At 44.8% G+C, this 16,352-nt stretch overlaps 1 protein-coding gene across 1 annotated transcript; it reads right to left on the bottom strand.

Moving 5' to 3' along the window:
- Window positions 1-251: 251 nt before the first annotated feature.
- LOC134759922 (nuclear pore complex-interacting protein family member B4-like) lies at window positions 252-14,437 on the bottom strand. Its single transcript, XM_063715079.1, has 9 exons — window positions 14,315-14,437; window positions 10,820-10,919; window positions 10,518-10,656; window positions 6,384-6,444; window positions 6,239-6,274; window positions 6,102-6,163; window positions 5,890-5,984; window positions 4,652-4,725; window positions 252-2,896 (listed from the first exon to the last, which is right to left on the bottom strand). Exons 3-9 carry the CDS (start codon window positions 10,610-10,612, stop codon window positions 1,196-1,198), a joined length of 2,124 nt encoding a protein of 707 aa, XP_063571149.1. The 5' UTR covers window positions 10,613-10,656; window positions 10,820-10,919; window positions 14,315-14,437; the 3' UTR covers window positions 252-1,195.
- Window positions 14,438-16,352: the final 1,915 nt, after the last annotated feature.

Below are 16,352 nucleotides of genomic sequence, written 5' to 3'. Positions count from 1 at the left end.
CTCTTTAAGAGTCATCACCACTCCCTAATCTCAAGTACCCCGGGGCACAAACACTGCAGAAGGCCGCAGGGACCTCTGCCTAGGAAAACCAGAGACCTTTGTTCATGTGTTTATCTCCTGACCTTCTCTCCACTATTATCCTATGACCCTGCCATATCCCCCTCTCCGAGAAACACCCAGGAATCATCAATAAATACTTCATAAAAAAAAATTTTTTTCTGGAATTCACATTTTAAAAGTAAAAAACCCAACAGGTGAATTTAACTTTTATTTAACTCAATATATCTAAAATACCAAATATCATTTCAATATATAATAAATATAAAATTACTAGACTATTTTACAGTTTTTGGCCTTATGGCTTTGGAACGTGGTGTGTAATTTAAGCTTATAGCACATCTCAATTTGGACTATCGCATTTCAAGGCTCAGTAGTCACCTGTCATTAATGGCTACTGTATTGGGCATTAAAAATCTAAGAACTTGTCTTCTGTAGTTTTCCTACATAGGGAGATAATTTCTGGGCAGTCTGTTGTCAGTATATGGCCCTTTGAAAATGATGCCTAGTTGTTATTGAAACAGAATAAATTGGCCATTGGGCATTTGGTACAAAAAGAGAGAGGAAAAAAAAAAAGAGCTTACTCTATACAGGCATTGGGGGCTAAGCAGTGAAAAAAATCTAAGCACCTACACTCAAGGAGTTTATAGTCAACGTGACTGAAATACAAATAAACTAGCAGTTCTAACAGTGAGAAAAGCTTAGGGTTCTGGGAGTGGGGGAGTGATGAAAAAATGCGTATCATATGATAGGTGCACAATCAATACTTAAATGAATTTATTGTTGTAAAAATGATCAATAAATTGAATCAACAACACACCAGGCCCCTTCCTGCCACAGAATAAAACAAAAAACAAAAAACAAAAAAACACAAAACAAAACAAAACAAAAAACAGTCAAAACAGTCAGGAGTTTTCTTGAGTCTCCTGATATCATCAGCTCGATGAAATGGTACAGGTCTCAGGTGACACTGGATGGGAGGTGTTTGTGGTCTCAGAAAATCATCAACTGGAGGTGGAACAGGTACCAGAAGAAACTCGGGAGGTGTCTTGAGGCTCAGAGAATCATCAACTGGAGAAGGTGGAAGGGGTGTGAAAAAACAGTCGGGAGGTTCCTTGGGTCTCCTAAAATCATCAGCTCAAGGAAATGCTATAGGTCCCAGGCGACGACGCTTGATGGGAGGTGCCTCTGGTGTGAGAAAATCATCAACTGGAGGTGGAAGGGGTACCAGAAGACACTCAGGAGATGTCTTCAGGCTCAGAGAATCATCAACTGGAGAAGGTGGAAGGGGTGTGAAAAAACACTCAGGAGGTTCCTTGGGTCTCCTAAAATCATCAGCTCGAGGAAATGCTACAGGTCCCAGGCGACGACGCTTGATGGGAGGTGCCTCTGGTGTGAGAAAATCATCAACTGGAGGTGGAAGGGGTACCAGAAGACACTCGGGAGGTGTCTTCAGGCTCAGAGAATCATCAACTGGAGAAGGTGGAAGGGGTGTGAAAAAACACTCAGGAGGTTCCTTGGGTCTCCTAAAATCATCAGCTCGAGGAAATGCTACAGGTCCCAGGCGACGACGCTTGATGGGAGGTGCCTCTGGTGTGAGAAAATCATCAACTGGAGGTGGAAGGGGTACCAGAAGACACTCGGGAGGTGTCTTCAGGCTCAGAGAATCATCAACTGGAGAAGGTGGAAGGGGTGTGAAAAAACACTCAGGAGGTTCCTTGGGTCTCCTAAAATCATCAGCTCGAGGAAATGCTACAGGTCCCAGGCGACGACGCTTGATGGGAGGTGCCTGTGGTGTGAGAAAATCATCAACTGGAGAAGGTGGAAGGGGTACCAGAAGACACTCGGGAGGTGTCTTCAGGCTCAGAGAATCATCAACTGGAGAAGGTGGAAGGGGTGCGAAAAAACACTCGGGAGGTTCCTTGGGTCTCTTAAAATCATCAGCTCGAGGAAATGCTACAGGTCCCAGGCGACGACGCTCGATGGGAGGTGCCTGTGGTGTGAGAAAATCTTCAACTGGAGAAGGTGGAAGGGGTACCAGAAGACACTCGGGAGGTGTCTTCAGGCTCAGAGAATCATCAACTGGAGAAGGTGGAAGGGGTGCGAAAAAACACTCGGGAGGTTCCTTGGGTCTCTTAAAATCATCAGCTCGAGGAAATGCTACAGGTCCCAGGCGACGACGCTCGATGGGAGGTGCCTGTGGTGTGAGAAAATCTTCAACTGGAGAAGGTGGAAGGGGTACCAGAAGACACTCGGGAGGTGTCTTCAGGTTCAGAGAATCATCAACTGGAGAAGGTGGAAGGGGTGCGAAAAAACAGTCAGGAGGTTTCTTGAGTCTCCTGATATCATCAGCTCGATGAAATGGTACAGGTCTCAGGTGACACTGGATGGGAGGTGTTTGTGGTCTCAGAAAATCATCAACTGGAGAAGGTGGAAGGGGTACCAGAAGACACTCGGGAGGTGTCTTCAGGCTCAGAGAATCATCAACTGGAGAAGGGGAAATTGGTATGAAAAGACCCTCGGGAGGTGTCTTGAGTCTCGGAAAATCATCAGCTCGAGGAAGTGGTTCAGGTCCCAGGGCACACTCATCTTGAGGTGTCTCTCTTTTCAGAAAATCATCAGTTGTAGAATGTGGTTGAGGTCCTAGTGGACACTGTAGTCGAGAAAGAGTCAGCGGTCTCAGACACCCTTTAACTGATGGACGTGGTTGACCTCTCAGATCACACTGAAAAGGAGGAGGTAGCTTGTGGCCCATCCTTTTTCTTAAAGTTTCAGCTGGGAGGTAGGGCCAGTAGGGCAATCCTGAGGAATGATGGTGCTCCACTGCCGCCATCCTGACCTGTAGGGCCAAAGGAGGAAATGTTTTCACACATATTCATGTGATGGACAAAATTACCGCCACCAACACAGGCTGCACCTTCTGTTGCTGGTGATAGATTTTTGCACCTTTCCACCCTCCAGGTTTCAAAATAGCAGTATCAGTGTCATAATATCACCCTTCCACTGAGTACTGCCCACAGCTGGGGAGTAAAGAAAAGTCATTGGGACACACTGTTGTCTCCACATGCCACTGTGTCTGTTTGCAAATGTAGGCAGACTGGGGTCCTGCCCCAGGGAAGACAGAGTCATAACAGAGTAATAAAGAAGCATGTTTGAGACACAGGAGTGTCTATGTCTATCCTCATTCCTCCCTCACAGCCATCACCAGAGCATGTTTCTTGCACCAGGTCAACAGAGAGTAAGAGAGGCATGAAAAGCCCATTGTCCACACATGTTGCAGCTTCTTTTTGGAGAATGTTTTCCAGGCCTTTTATGTTCTGTCTCTGATTCTCAGAACTCTGCAAGGTCAGTGTGACCACCCTGCTCCAAGTCTAAGAAAACAGAGGTTTCCAGAGGAAAGAGAAATTGTGCCCAGGGTCACACAGCTTGCAAGAGGCAGAGTGGAAGTAGATTCCAGCTCTGCCTGCGGGACCCTCTCATTTCCCCTCTGTTTCCCTTCTTGACAAAGGATCTTCTTCACTCTGGAGGTGCCACCCATGAGAACAAAGAGCTCTGGAGAGATGTGGATTCCTGAAGAGCTTCAGGGGAACTGGGAGAGGGATTTCTGACAGAACAATCTTACCTCAAGAAGTCAGTTAGACATGGCTGTAATATTTCTTTTCACTCCCAGGTAATACCAAATTGTAAGTGCACTAGGACATAAAGAATACTTTTGTCCATGGAAAAATGAGGTGAGAATTCTAAACAAAGCAAGTTTGAAAACTGTGTTTCACTTCAAGTGTACAAGTCCCATCATGTGTAATCATAGGACTCGGCAGCTTTTCAAGGTACAGAGGCCACAGAAGAACCAGCTTAGCTGAGCATCATTTAAGGCCTTCATTTGGAATTGTCCCTGTAGGTAATAAGTTACATTCACTCTTCACTAATTTACAGTCAGGGCCTATTTGCTATTAGAAATATGGAACCTCTGGCACTTAGAATATTAGATCAGGGGCCCCATTGGGTGGGTATGAAGGTGTTTTTGCACAACACGGTTACCAACAGGGATGGGACTGTGATGAACTATGGAATTGGCCTTGTCAAAGAGCATTCAAAATTGCACAAAGCACAAATTAATGTTAGATTAATGCGTTTTCACTATTTTCACTTCTGGGAATACAGCAGATATTTCAAACGTTAATCACCTACATTATAGCAGAATGCAAACAAAATCACAGCAAAAGAAAATCCCACATATTTCGGAAATGAGACCCCACAACATCTTGGGTAAGGTGGATCAGTCAGAGTTCACCGCGCCATGAGACCTACAGTACTGGAGGTCAGTGGTGCCTCCTCGTGTTATTTCTGGAAACAGAACAGTAAAAGCCCTTCAGCCCTCGGTCCCTGAGCTTTTATGGATTCTGGAGGTGCCACCAACGATGATCAGCTGGGAATGGAGAAGCCTGAAAGCTCATGGAGATTTTGCTTCTCAAGAAGTCGAGACAGAAAAGACACCACAGAACCCACAGAGCAGAGGCCAGGCCAGGAGAGGGCATTGTTGGAAAAGACCAAAGTGTCCTGATATAAGAAGAGTGAAAACGTCCCCAGCATTTACCTTTGTCTTCTCTGTGTTTTCAGCTGGGACGCCGTTGCTGTTCCTCATGGGAACCAAATGAGGTCCTGAATCTGCTAAGGGCCAGAGAAGGGAATGGGGCTAAATCTGGCTTGCATGTTCTGTGCAGAATAAGAAACCCTCCACACCCTCCGCTGCCATCTCACTCTCTGCCACACAGGTCCCTTACCAGAGGCACAGGGTTTATTGACCACATGCCTCAGAGGACTCTGGAGCCCTCTGGAGCCTCATCCTTGAGGAAGATACCACAGAGCCCTGGTCCAGGGGTATTCTTAACTCTCAACAGGCTGTGAACAGGTCGGGCTCTAACCAGCTGGAAATGAGCTCTAAATCAGTACATATCAGAGGAAATCACTCATCATGTGAGCACAGACTCAAAATTAAAATAGGAACAGCCATGGTTGGAAGAATATCAATAAACCCTGGACAGGAACAGCACTGCTCCTCTTCTTCAAGCCATAGGGACATTTAAAATTCTGTGGATTCATAGTTAATCTAACTTTCATACCTGGCCAGGTATTATCAATACTTATGAACAGAAATGGACATAAAGAGATGAACAGTCATGAGAAAAGGTAAGAGCTACAGAAATTAACTGGAAAGTTTTAGGGTTACACTTCAAATGTTAGAGGAGTAGGATTACATAGAAATTTAACTTACTAATGGAGTTATATAGTTGACAATAAACAACTTAAACAAAAAGAATGAAGGATGTTCCAAAAAGTGTAAATAAATGCTTCTTTTCTTAAAGCAGATCTCAAGCTACAATATTGATCCATGAAGACACGGCCAGAAAATCTCTGCTCTCATCAGCACATGTGGCTCCCATTCTAAAGTGCTATTGTTGTTTTCTCAAGGGAAAGAAAAATAAATCCTTCACACTGAGTCAAGATGGAAATGGGAGCTGGCCCATCTGCCTTCTAGGTTCATCTCCTCAGTTAAAAGTAACCAAGACATCAGGGTGGGGCAACGTCCACAGTCAGTGGAGCGGCCTGAGCTCCACCATTCACAGGGGACTAGCCAAGAGCCATTCAGCTCGGGCACCTGAGAAAAATAGGGTCCTGCCACCCAGCGAGACAACTGTTCTCTTTATAAGTGCTTGGAATTGTTTCCAGGAAACATAACAATCACCCCACCCGAGACCTCATCCCCAAAAGGAGAAGCAAGGTGTGTGGATTGTGCAGCAGAAATTAAGCAGCTGCCTCACAGCAAGCTCCTACCCCTCCAGAAAGGGTTCTCTAGGCCCAGTCGTCCCTGGACTGGCTCCTGACTCATGTGTCTCTCTGGCACTCTCTGCTTTTGCCTCATTTGACACCTAGAAGACAGAGAAAGAATTGACTTGAAGAATTAAAACACCAAGTTCTTTACTAGATGCTCAAAGCTTTATCTCAAAACAAAAACATCCTTTAAAATGTCCATCACAATGACCTACCTGTGCTGCTTGTAGGCAGCCTTCCTCTCTGCCATCCCCCTTTGCAAGGCTTGAGCACAGAGCTGTGGGGAGAAAAATACATCCATGTCCTGACCTGGCAGACTATGTCCAAAAGCAAGGAAAACAAACAAACTTACTGAGTTGGCAAGAGGCTTTCTTGCAGAAGGGGTGATCTGAAAAAGCCAACACATGAGAAATTGAATATTGAGAGAGTCTAAGGGCCGTGGCATCATCTGCATCAGCACTGAACTATCGTGCAACTGCGGGGAGGAAGCTCCTTACTTTGCATCTGTAGTAGTCCTCTGCCCGCCGCCGCCACTCTTGCATGCGTTGAAACAGTTTCCTATGGATTACAATCACTTTCATCAGATAAAGCACCACTTTCAGGATGATTTTAAATAATCTGCCATTTTCTGTTATCCTCACAACTGTACCCTTACACAATCTATCTATACCTAGAAAACGTATTTCAGATGGCTATAAGAGTACAGTCTGAGCCGGTCGCGGTGGCTGATGCCTGTAATCCGAGCACTCTGGGAGGCCGAGGCGGGTGGATCACGAGGTCAGGAGATTGAGAACATCGTGGCTAATACGGTGAAACCCCATCTCTACTAAAAATACAAAAAATTAGCCGGGTGTGGTGGCAGGCACCTGTAATCCCAGCTACTCAGGAGGCTGAGGCAGGGGAATCACTTGAACCTGGGAGGCGGAGGTTACAGTGAGCCAAGATCACGTCATTGCACTCCAGGCTGGGTGACAGAGCGAGACTCCACCTCAGAAAAAATAACAAAAACAAAAACAAAAACAGTACAGTCTGATCCAAACTGTTGCTGTATTGATTCCTCCTCTTTTGCTTACTGCCTGCTGACTTCTGAGTTGACAATTTCCTTCCCCATTCTCAGTATATCCCTAATTCATCCTTCATTGAGCATCTTTTATCATAAAGCTCTATTCTCTTTGTATTAATATCCTTGCCATGTTTCACAGGGCAGAAACAGCTGGGCTTATAAACAGGCATAGTCCTTTTGAAGGATGTGGTTGATCCTACAACAACACACTTTCCTAAGGATGACAACAACTCACTCCACCCCTAGAATGGCTGGTAACTGAGTTTCCACACAGTCTAGCTGGCAATGGGGTCAGGAGACGTTTTGCTACTTCACATCTTTTGGTCACTGGTAAATCTTAAGGTACTTTGTTTTCTGTTTTGTCAACTCTCTCTCTCTGGATATGTCTTCTGACCATTTGTTTCTATTTCTGCATTTACTGGGTCTAAACATTGTACAAAGGTTAAAAACAACACTCCAATGGGGGTTTCCCGAGGGGGGGTTTCCCAAGAGGGTGGGGTTCAGTTTCTGAACTCAAGGTAGGTATGTATTTCTTTCATATCCAATTTCCCATTCTCCTCTGCCTCTGATAGCTGCCTCTCATTTTCTGCTTGCTCACATTCTTTCATGTTTTGTTTCCTGAGATTAGAAGGGAGGGAAATGCACACACAAGATCCACCAGCCCATGTGGGATTCCCTCTGCCCTTCTGGCATCCGAAGGCTGTGATTCAAAGATCCCCCCTGCAACCTTCCCATAAATGAACCAACTGATTCTCACAACCAAAGGGAGAATTGACACCTCCCATTGAGGGACAAAGAAAAATCACACTCTGGCCTGCTGGCAAGTCACCTGTCATTTCCAGCTCATCTTCATAGTTCTATAGTTAGTCCTATTCTTTAGTAAATAAAGACTATTAAAAGCTTCTATGAGGTGCACTATGTGTGTCTCTGGGGTCAGTCTTGTGCTTGACACAGCGAAAGCTCATTTTAGTTCAGTGTGAAAAACCAGACCTCACCAACTCATCACAACTAACTCCATCAGAAGCAGAGGATTGCTCCTCATCTGACTCCTCCTGTGGGAGACCTGATTCTCAGTCAGAGGCTGATGCTGGAACTGAGACCATCAGCCATAGAGAGATCCTTCCAGAATATGGTGTCATTAACCCTGCAGTTCACTACTGCACTTTGCCATGATTCAGGACTGGAACTCTTGTCATCGACTTTAAAGATCCTGGTTGAGAGAAAAGGCAGTCTGAATGCTGGGTGCATCTATTGAACTAGAAATGATCGGAATGGCTCCTAAGTCAGGGTGTTATGTCCTGAAAATAGATGACAACTGCAAACCATCCACCCTGGTGTTGACTGATTTTAACAAGGTTCAGTTCACAGAGAGTGAGGGCAGAAAAAGGAAATGGCCTAAAAAGTTAAGTTTGCTGTGTTGCCCTCACACCACTTGATTCATGGTCCTGATCCTAAGGACCTCACCTGATACTTGGTTTTATAGGAAGGATGTGTAAAATTCCCAGAACGCTAGGAAGCAGGGACAAAAACACTTCAAAGAGAAAGTTAATGAACTTGTTTCTGACCACAGGGCATCCTTCAGCACATGCTGTCTGGAGTGGCCTCAAACAAGGAGTGTGTGGTGAGGTGCTGAGAATGCAATGGGAGCAGGGTCCTGTCCCCACACTAAATGAGCTCACAGATTAATGCAAATGAGAAGCCAGTGAGGACCTCACTACTCCTGCTGTGCACTTGGGAACTACAAACACAAAACCTGACTCTGGAGGGAAGCTAAGGAAGCATTCTAATCTTGAGTTGGCATAAGTGCATCTGAAACTTCCAATCTCCGATGAGAACAATGGGGGACACCAAACAGAATATAAAACCCATGATTGAATACATCAAATTGCTAACATGGCAGTAAACAGACATGAGGTCAAGATGGAGAAGAAGGAAACCCAGGACGAAAGACATCCTCGCATTTGGAAGCCATTTCCCTGAGTTTCATTGCTGAATTCCAGAAGGGACTACTGAGATGCAAAGAAGCAGAGCAGCTTTTGCACACATACATGCGATTAGATGAAAAACAAGTGGATTGAGGGTCTGCCAATGAAAGCGACCCGTACTGAAGTCCACTGGCTCTGGTTGAGACCCAGAAGAGTCACACATCAGAACAGAGGTGGATAGGAAATACCTGGCCTTTGTAGGGACTGAGCCTGCACTGACGACCTCAATTGCAGCCTGTATGGAGGACCCCTGACCATCCCCCAGAAGTAGACTCCCATCTCTTCTGCAGCAAGATAACATGCTACTAGGCCTCAATTCATTGCTAAATATTTTTTAACAAGTATCTCACATTTAACAAAAAAAAGATCAGTCATATGGCAGGAAAATACAATGTAATATGAACAAAACATGAAAGACTGTGAAAATGAATCTGGAGGTGACCCAAGCATTGAATTCAACAATCCAGGCTGGGTGTGGTGGCTCACGCTGGGAGGCTGAGGCAGGCGGATCACCTGAGGTCCGGAGTTCAAGACTAGCCTGGCCAACATGGTGAACCCCTGTCTCTACTAAAAATACAAAAATTGGGCTGGGCACAGTGGCTCACGCCTGTAATCCCAGCACATTGGGAGGCCAAGGTGTGTGGATCATGACGTCAGGAGTTCTAGACCAGCCTGGCCAATATGGTGAAACCCCACCTCTACTAAAAATACAAAAATTATCCGGGCATGGTGGCCTATGCCTGTAGTCCCAGCTACTCAAGAGGCTGAGGGATAAGAATCGCTTGAACCTGGGAGGCAGGGGTTGCAGTGAGCCAAGATCACCCCACTGCACTCTAGCCTGGTGACAGAGTGAGACTCTGTCTCAAAAACAAAAAAAAAATTGGCTGAGTGTGGTGGCACACACCTGTAATCCAAGCTACTTGGGAGGCTGAGGCAGAATTGCTTCAACCTGAGAGGCAGAGGTTGCAGTGAGCCAAGATTGCACCATAGAACTCCAGCCTGGGCAACAGAGCGAGACTCTATCTCAAAATTAAAAAAAAAAAAAAGGCTGGGTGTGGTGGCTCACACCTCTAATCCCAGCACTTTGGGAGGCTGAGGCAGGTGGATCACCTGAGGTCAGAAGTTCGAGACCAGCCTGAACAACATGGCGAAACCTCATCTCTAGTAAAAATACAAAAATTAGCTGGGTGTGGTGGTGGGCTCCTGTAATCCCAGCTACTTGGGAGGCTGAGGCAGGAGAATTGCTTGAACCCAAAAGGCAGTGAGCTGAGATTGTGCCATTGCACTACAGCCTGGGCAACAAGAGCAAAGCTCCGTCTCAGGAAAAAAAAAAAAAAAAAAAAGAAAGGAAAACCAATGCCAGTACTAGCACCTCCTCTTCCCCCGAAAAAATTACAAACAAGAATGTAGGAAGGGAAAGGAATTATACAGATTAAACTAATCAAGCAGAAAGGACAAACTCAATTTTGAACCCACTGAATTTGCCACAAATATTGTAGAAAATATTCTCAAGGACTTTACAGTTGTCTACTTTGATTGGCACATGGTTCATACAACAGTATTTGTGTCAAGGCACATCTTACTTTTTTTTGGCAGTCTTCCTATGTCCATTGATTTTGTAATGACTGTTGACCTTCCTTGTCACCTTATGGACTTTAGCTCGAACATTGTCTTCCATATGTCTCTGTGAAGTAAAGAGGTCTTCCAGGCCAATTTTAATTCCTGGAAAGGAAGAAACCCTTTTCTTTGTGTGCATACAAATGGACCTCGGCCATTGATGAGAGTGAGGAGAGGAGAAGGTGAGAAACCTGAGGGCAAGAAGCTGTTCTTTCCCTTTCCAGGGCAAACTCATTTCCACACTATGGGGACTCTAACAGAGCCATACCTTCCTGGCTACGGCTATTGGACCTCCAGGCTTTCCGCTGTACATCCGTGGATCCGTCGTGTACATTTTGTGACTTTAAGACTGTCTTGAGGAAAGACACCTAGGAAATAATAATTTAAGAATGATGGCTGGGCACGCTGGCTCATGCCTATAATCCCAGCACTTTGGGAGGCCGAGGCGGGTGGATCACGGGGTCAGGAGTTCAAGACCAGCCTGGCCAAGATGGTGAAACCCCGTCTCTACTAAAAATACAAAAATTAGCCAGGCATGGCAGCGGGCGCCTGTAATCCGAGCTACTCGGGAGGCTGAGGCAGAGAACCATTTGAAGCCGGGAGGCGGAGGTTGCAGTGAGCCGAGATCACCAAGAGGTGGTGCATGCCTGTAATCCCAACTAGTCGGGAGGCTGAGGCAGGAGAATCACTTGAACCCAGGAGGAAAATGTTGTAGTGAGCTGAGATTGTGCCATTGCACTCCAACCTGGGCAACAAGATTGAAACTCTGTCTCAAAAAAAAAAAAAAAAAAAAAAAAAAAGTTGGCCAGGTGCAGTAGCTCATGCCTGTAATCCCAGCACTTTGGGAGGCCGAGGCAGGTGAATCACAAGGTCAAGAGATGGTGACCATCCTGGCCAACATGGTGAAACCCCGTCTCTACTAAAAATGCAAAAATTAGCTGAGCATGGTGGCGCATGCCTGTAGTCCCAGCTACTCGGGAGGCTGAGGCAGGAGAACTGCTTGAACCCAGGAGGCAGAGGTTGCAGTGAGCCAAGATCACACCACTGCACTCCAGCCTGGTGACAGAGTGAGACTCCGTCTCAAAAAAAAAAAAAAAAAAAAAGACATGCATATACTTCACACAACTGAACTGTACACTTCAACACGGTTAGATGGTAATTATCATGTTATAAGTATTTTACCACAGGTTAACATGTTTCACAACTTGAAAAGGAAGTAATTACCTTCAGCTCTCCGAGTTCTAGAATTTGTAACATTTCACCCCCTGCTCCTTCCTGATCTGCACTGGAGCATCTTCCTTCTATCCCTGCTCTACTCAGAGTCCACTTTCCCTTCCCTCACATCAGCTTCATTGAGGCTGGTTTGAACCTAACGCAAAACATTCTCACTAATGACTGAATTCCCACCAAGATTTCCATATTATCACAGTATGCTTTTAATCTTCTAAGATATTAAATATTTGTTCTCATCATAGCTAAAATGCAATGCAAATCCCATCTCAGATGTGGGTCAGATACCTATGAATCTCCTGAGGTAGTCATCGAAATAACTTTTTTTTTTTTTGAGACGGAGTGTCACTCTCACCCACGCTGAAGTGCAGTGGCGCTACCTTGGCTCACGGCAAGCTCCACCTCCCAGATTCAAGCGGTTCTTGTGCCTCAGCCTCCCAAGTAGCTGGGATTACGGGTGCCCGCTACCATGCCTGGCTAATTTTTGTCTTTTTAGTAGAGATGGGGTTTCACCATGTTGGCCCATCTGGTCTTGAACTCCTGACCTCAAGTGATCCACCTGCCTCAGCCTCCCAAAGTGCTGGGATTACAGGCATGAGCCACCACACCTGGCCTGAAATAATATCTTTCAAATTCTTTGCAGAATTTGTTCTTTTCTGATTTCTGCACATAGGATAAAAAACAAAACATGTACTAGGATTTCGAGAGAAGCATGGGTAATCTAAAAAGATGAAAGAGCAACCACATCTATCTCACAGCTACTGCTAGATTTCATAGGAAAGGTAGCTGGCCCAGTTTGGAGCTAGGAGGAATGTCAAACACATGAAGAAATGAGAAGCAAGGAAATGCCATCATGCATGAATGCTTCATGGCACCCATGATGTCCCTGCTTAGGAGGTAGTGGTATAGATGACTAGATGATAAGGACAAAGATGAGAAGGTGTGAAGTTTTCCAAGTCCAACAGCTCAACTGAACTTTCCTAAATGGAATTTTAAAAAAGTGGTAAATTTAAAAACTTCCCCCGGCTCACGTGGTGGCTGACGCTTGTAATCCCAGCACTTTGGGAGGCTGAGGCGGGCGGATCATTTGAGGTCGGGTTTTGAGACCAGCCTGGCCAACATGGTAAAACCCCGACTCTACTAAAAATACAAAAATTAGCTGGGCATGGTGGTGGGCACCTGTAATCCCAGCTACTTGAGAGGCTGAGGCAGGGGAATCACTTGAAGCCAGGAGGTGGAGGTTGCAGTGAGCCAAGATCACACCATTATACTCCAGCCTGGGCAACACAGGGAGACTCGTCTCGGGGCTGGGAAAAAAAAAAAAAATCTTCCCCCAATTTATACCAAAAATTCTCTCTTCAGGATTAAGTGGCATAGAGAATGTTAAATGTTCCTCGATATCTTCATAACTCATATATTTTCTGTTTTCTACATATCTTGAAAGGCAGTGCCAAATGACGTGTAATTATCTAGGTGGTAAAACTGAAACATACTTCCTCTTCCCTTGAATATAAAAAAGCATTGTGGTATTAGTACTTTTATCTTGGATCATTGTTCAGAAGGAGGTTCAGCCCCCAGACAACCACATTTTTACTGCCATGAATGGCAAGAGAAAATGTAGAGCTCAACTTACCCAATGGAAAAAAGGCTCAAAAGACAAATTATGGCACAACTTAGCAGCCAAATTCTTACCAAGTACAGACTTTTGACATACTGATCTCTCTCCAGTTGCAACTGGGAACATGCACTTTGAATGATGTCATTCAAAATTACCCTGCCCAGACACACTTTTCATTGATTCTCTGGAGGGGAGTTCTAAGAGATTCTCTGGGGCTTTCTCTGCATCATGAGATGCAGTGCAGTTCTGCCCTTCACCTTCTGGCAGTTTGTCACCTCATCCCTATGACCTCAGAGGAACTTTGTCTCAGGCCAATTGTTTGTTCCTTGAGCTCTTCCATTTCCCCTAAAAATCATTTGCTGCCCCTCTAAATAGCCTACATCTCCATCTATCTCCCTCTTCCCTCAGAAGAGGGTGCTCTTTAAGCATCAACCATCCAGCCCTTCTAGCAGTCTCATTTTTCAGCTGGTTCCCATGTTTATGCCTGTTCTATGTTTTTCTTCTCCTGTTAAGCTGTCTGTTGTCAGCTCATTTCTGCAGTGAATCTTCAGAGAGGAGACTGGAAGCTTTCCTTCCACCCATATGGTAGAACTATAGAGCAGAAGAGTTTAGAAAGAATTTCCTATTTAAGTGATGAAACCTCATACTCCATTTCTGATAAATAACACTAAGGTTAAAAAAAGTTATTTTTGACCAAAAGCTCTGTTGACATTTTATTAAACAAACACCAACCTATTTAATTTTCATAATGTAAATGGCAGATATTTTCATAATTCTTATGCTAATAAATCATTTCCCTGATTTTTTGGGTAAAACCACATATTCATACTGAAGTCCAGAAACGTGAATTGTTTTAAATAATTTCTTCTTATTTGTGATTACAAGTATACCTCTACAGAAAGTTAGTATACTCACACAAAAGCTAGTTTTCCAGAGGAAAATAGCAAGTGTAGAAATTCCCAGAAACACAATAATGATAACTATCCAAGGAATTCCACAAAAGTCAGTCCCAGGATGAAAATGATCAGGTGGAGAATTGATAACCTGGAATAATAATAGTTGAAATAATGAAAAGGTCAATGACACAATATTTCACTCAGAAAGAATCATCCTTAGAAACCGTCAACCTCCTCCAAAAGGTAACCACATCCCTCAGATATCACCATGGGATTCCATTGCTACAAAAAAGAACAGAAGTTAGAAGTCTCGTGTTTTTCAGATGGCTGGTAGTGTTTTTAGGCATTGCAAATGTGGGGTGTCATCTTTCTTGGTATAAAGCAGGGATATCCAATCTTTTCGCTTCCCTGGCTATATTAAAAGAAGCAAAGTTGTCTTGAGCCACACATAACATACACTAACACTAACAATAGCTGATGATCTAAAAAAAAGCTCCCCCCCCCTTTTTTTTTTTTTTGGAGACAGTGTTCTGCTCCGCTCAGTCGTCCAGGCTGGAGTGCAGTGGTGCAATCTCGGCTCACTGCAACTTCCAGCTCCTGGGCTCAAGCCATTCTCCTCCCTCAGCCTCCCAAGTAGCTGAGATTACAGGTCTCTGCCACCATGCCCGACTAATTTTTGTATTTTTAGTAGAGATGAGGTTTCACCATGTTGGCCAGGCTGGTCTCAAACTCCTGACAGGTGATCTGCCTGCCTCAGCCTCCCAAAGTGCTGGGATTACAGGTGTGAGCCACCGTGCCCGGCCATTTTTTTGCTTTTGTTTTTGTTTGTTGTTTGTTTTTGAGATGGGGTCTCACTCTGTCACCCAGGCTGGAGTGCAGTGGCGTGCTCTTGGCTCATTGCAATCTCTGCCTCTCAGGTTCAAGTGATTCTCCTGCCTCAGCCTCCCAAGTAGCTGGGAGTACAGGTGCCTGACAGTGCACTCAGCAAATTTTTGTATTTTTTGTGGAGATGGGGTTTTGCCATGTTGGCCAGGGTGGTCTCAAACTCCTGACCTCAGGTAATCTGCCCGCCTCAGCCTCCCAAAGTGCTGGGATTACAGGCAAGAGCCACTGTGCCTGGCCAAAATCTCATAATGTTTTAAGATTGTTTACAAATTTGTGTTGAACTGCGTTCAAAACTGTCCTGGGCCACATGCAGCCCATCACTCATGGGTAAGACAAGCTAAGTATAAAGTAATTATCTTATCTTTTCTTTTCTGTTTTGAGACAAAGTCTTGCTCTGTTACCCAGGCTAGATTGCAGTGGCATGATCTCAGGTCACTGCAACCTCCGCCTCCCAGGTTCAAGCGATTCTCCTGCCTCAGCCTACTGAGTAACTGGGATTACAGGTGCCTGCCACCGTGCTTGGCTAATTTTTGTATTTTTAGTAGAGACAGGGTTTCACCATCTTGGCCAGGCTGGTCTCCAACTCCTGACCTCATGATCTACCTGCCTAAGCCTCCCAAAGTGCTGGGAATACAGGTGTGAGCCACTGGGCCTGGCCAGTAGTTATCTCTTCTTTAAAGTTATTTACTTGTTTTTTAAATTGATGTGTAACATTGGATGCATTTATTATATATCACATGATAAAAGAATCCCTCTAAATAATACTTCTCTCTTGGATTATGTGAATCTTTGTCATTTAAAGCTCAGCATAAGTAAAAAAAAAAAAAAAAAACAATGAAAGGATTACTTCATTCACAAATAAGTATCAAATTTTAGTGCTTAAAAATTAACAAGGTGGGCCGGGCGCGGTGGCTCATGCTTGTAATCCCAGCAATTTGGGAAGCCGAGGTGGGTGGATCATGAGATCAGGAGATTGAGACCATCCTGGCTAACACGGTGAAACCCCATCTCTACTAAAAATACAAAAAATTAGCAGGGCCTGGTGGCACGTGCCTATAGTTCTAGCTATTCGGGAGGCTGAGGCAGAAGAATCACTTGAACTGGGGAGTCAGAGGTTGCAGTGAGCCGAGATTGCACCACTGCACTTCAGCCTGGGTGACAGAGTGAGACTC

The sequence above is a fragment of the Pongo abelii genome, chromosome 14 (assembly GCF_028885655.2).
Source record: "Pongo abelii isolate AG06213 chromosome 14, NHGRI_mPonAbe1-v2.0_pri, whole genome shotgun sequence".
NCBI lineage: Eukaryota > Metazoa > Chordata > Mammalia > Primates > Hominidae > Pongo > Pongo abelii.
The sequence above is the reverse complement of the archived record's forward strand: the minus strand, read 5'-3'. Positions and strand labels throughout refer to the sequence as shown.

Bases quoted from the DNA above. Each gene is read 5' to 3' on its own strand.
- LOC134759922 (XM_063715079.1), bottom strand. From the start codon at position 10,612: ATGGAAGACAATGTTCGAGCTAAAGTCCATAAGGTGACAAGGAAGGTC. The intron at 6,445-10,517 runs GTAAGATGTGCC...TGTAATCCATAG, and splicing joins AGGAAGACTGCCAAAAAAAA to GAAACTGTTTCAACGCATGC. The intron at 5,985-6,101 runs GTAGGTCATTGT...TCTGTCTTCTAG, and splicing joins GCTGCCTACAAGCAGCACAG to GTGTCAAATGAGGCAAAAGC.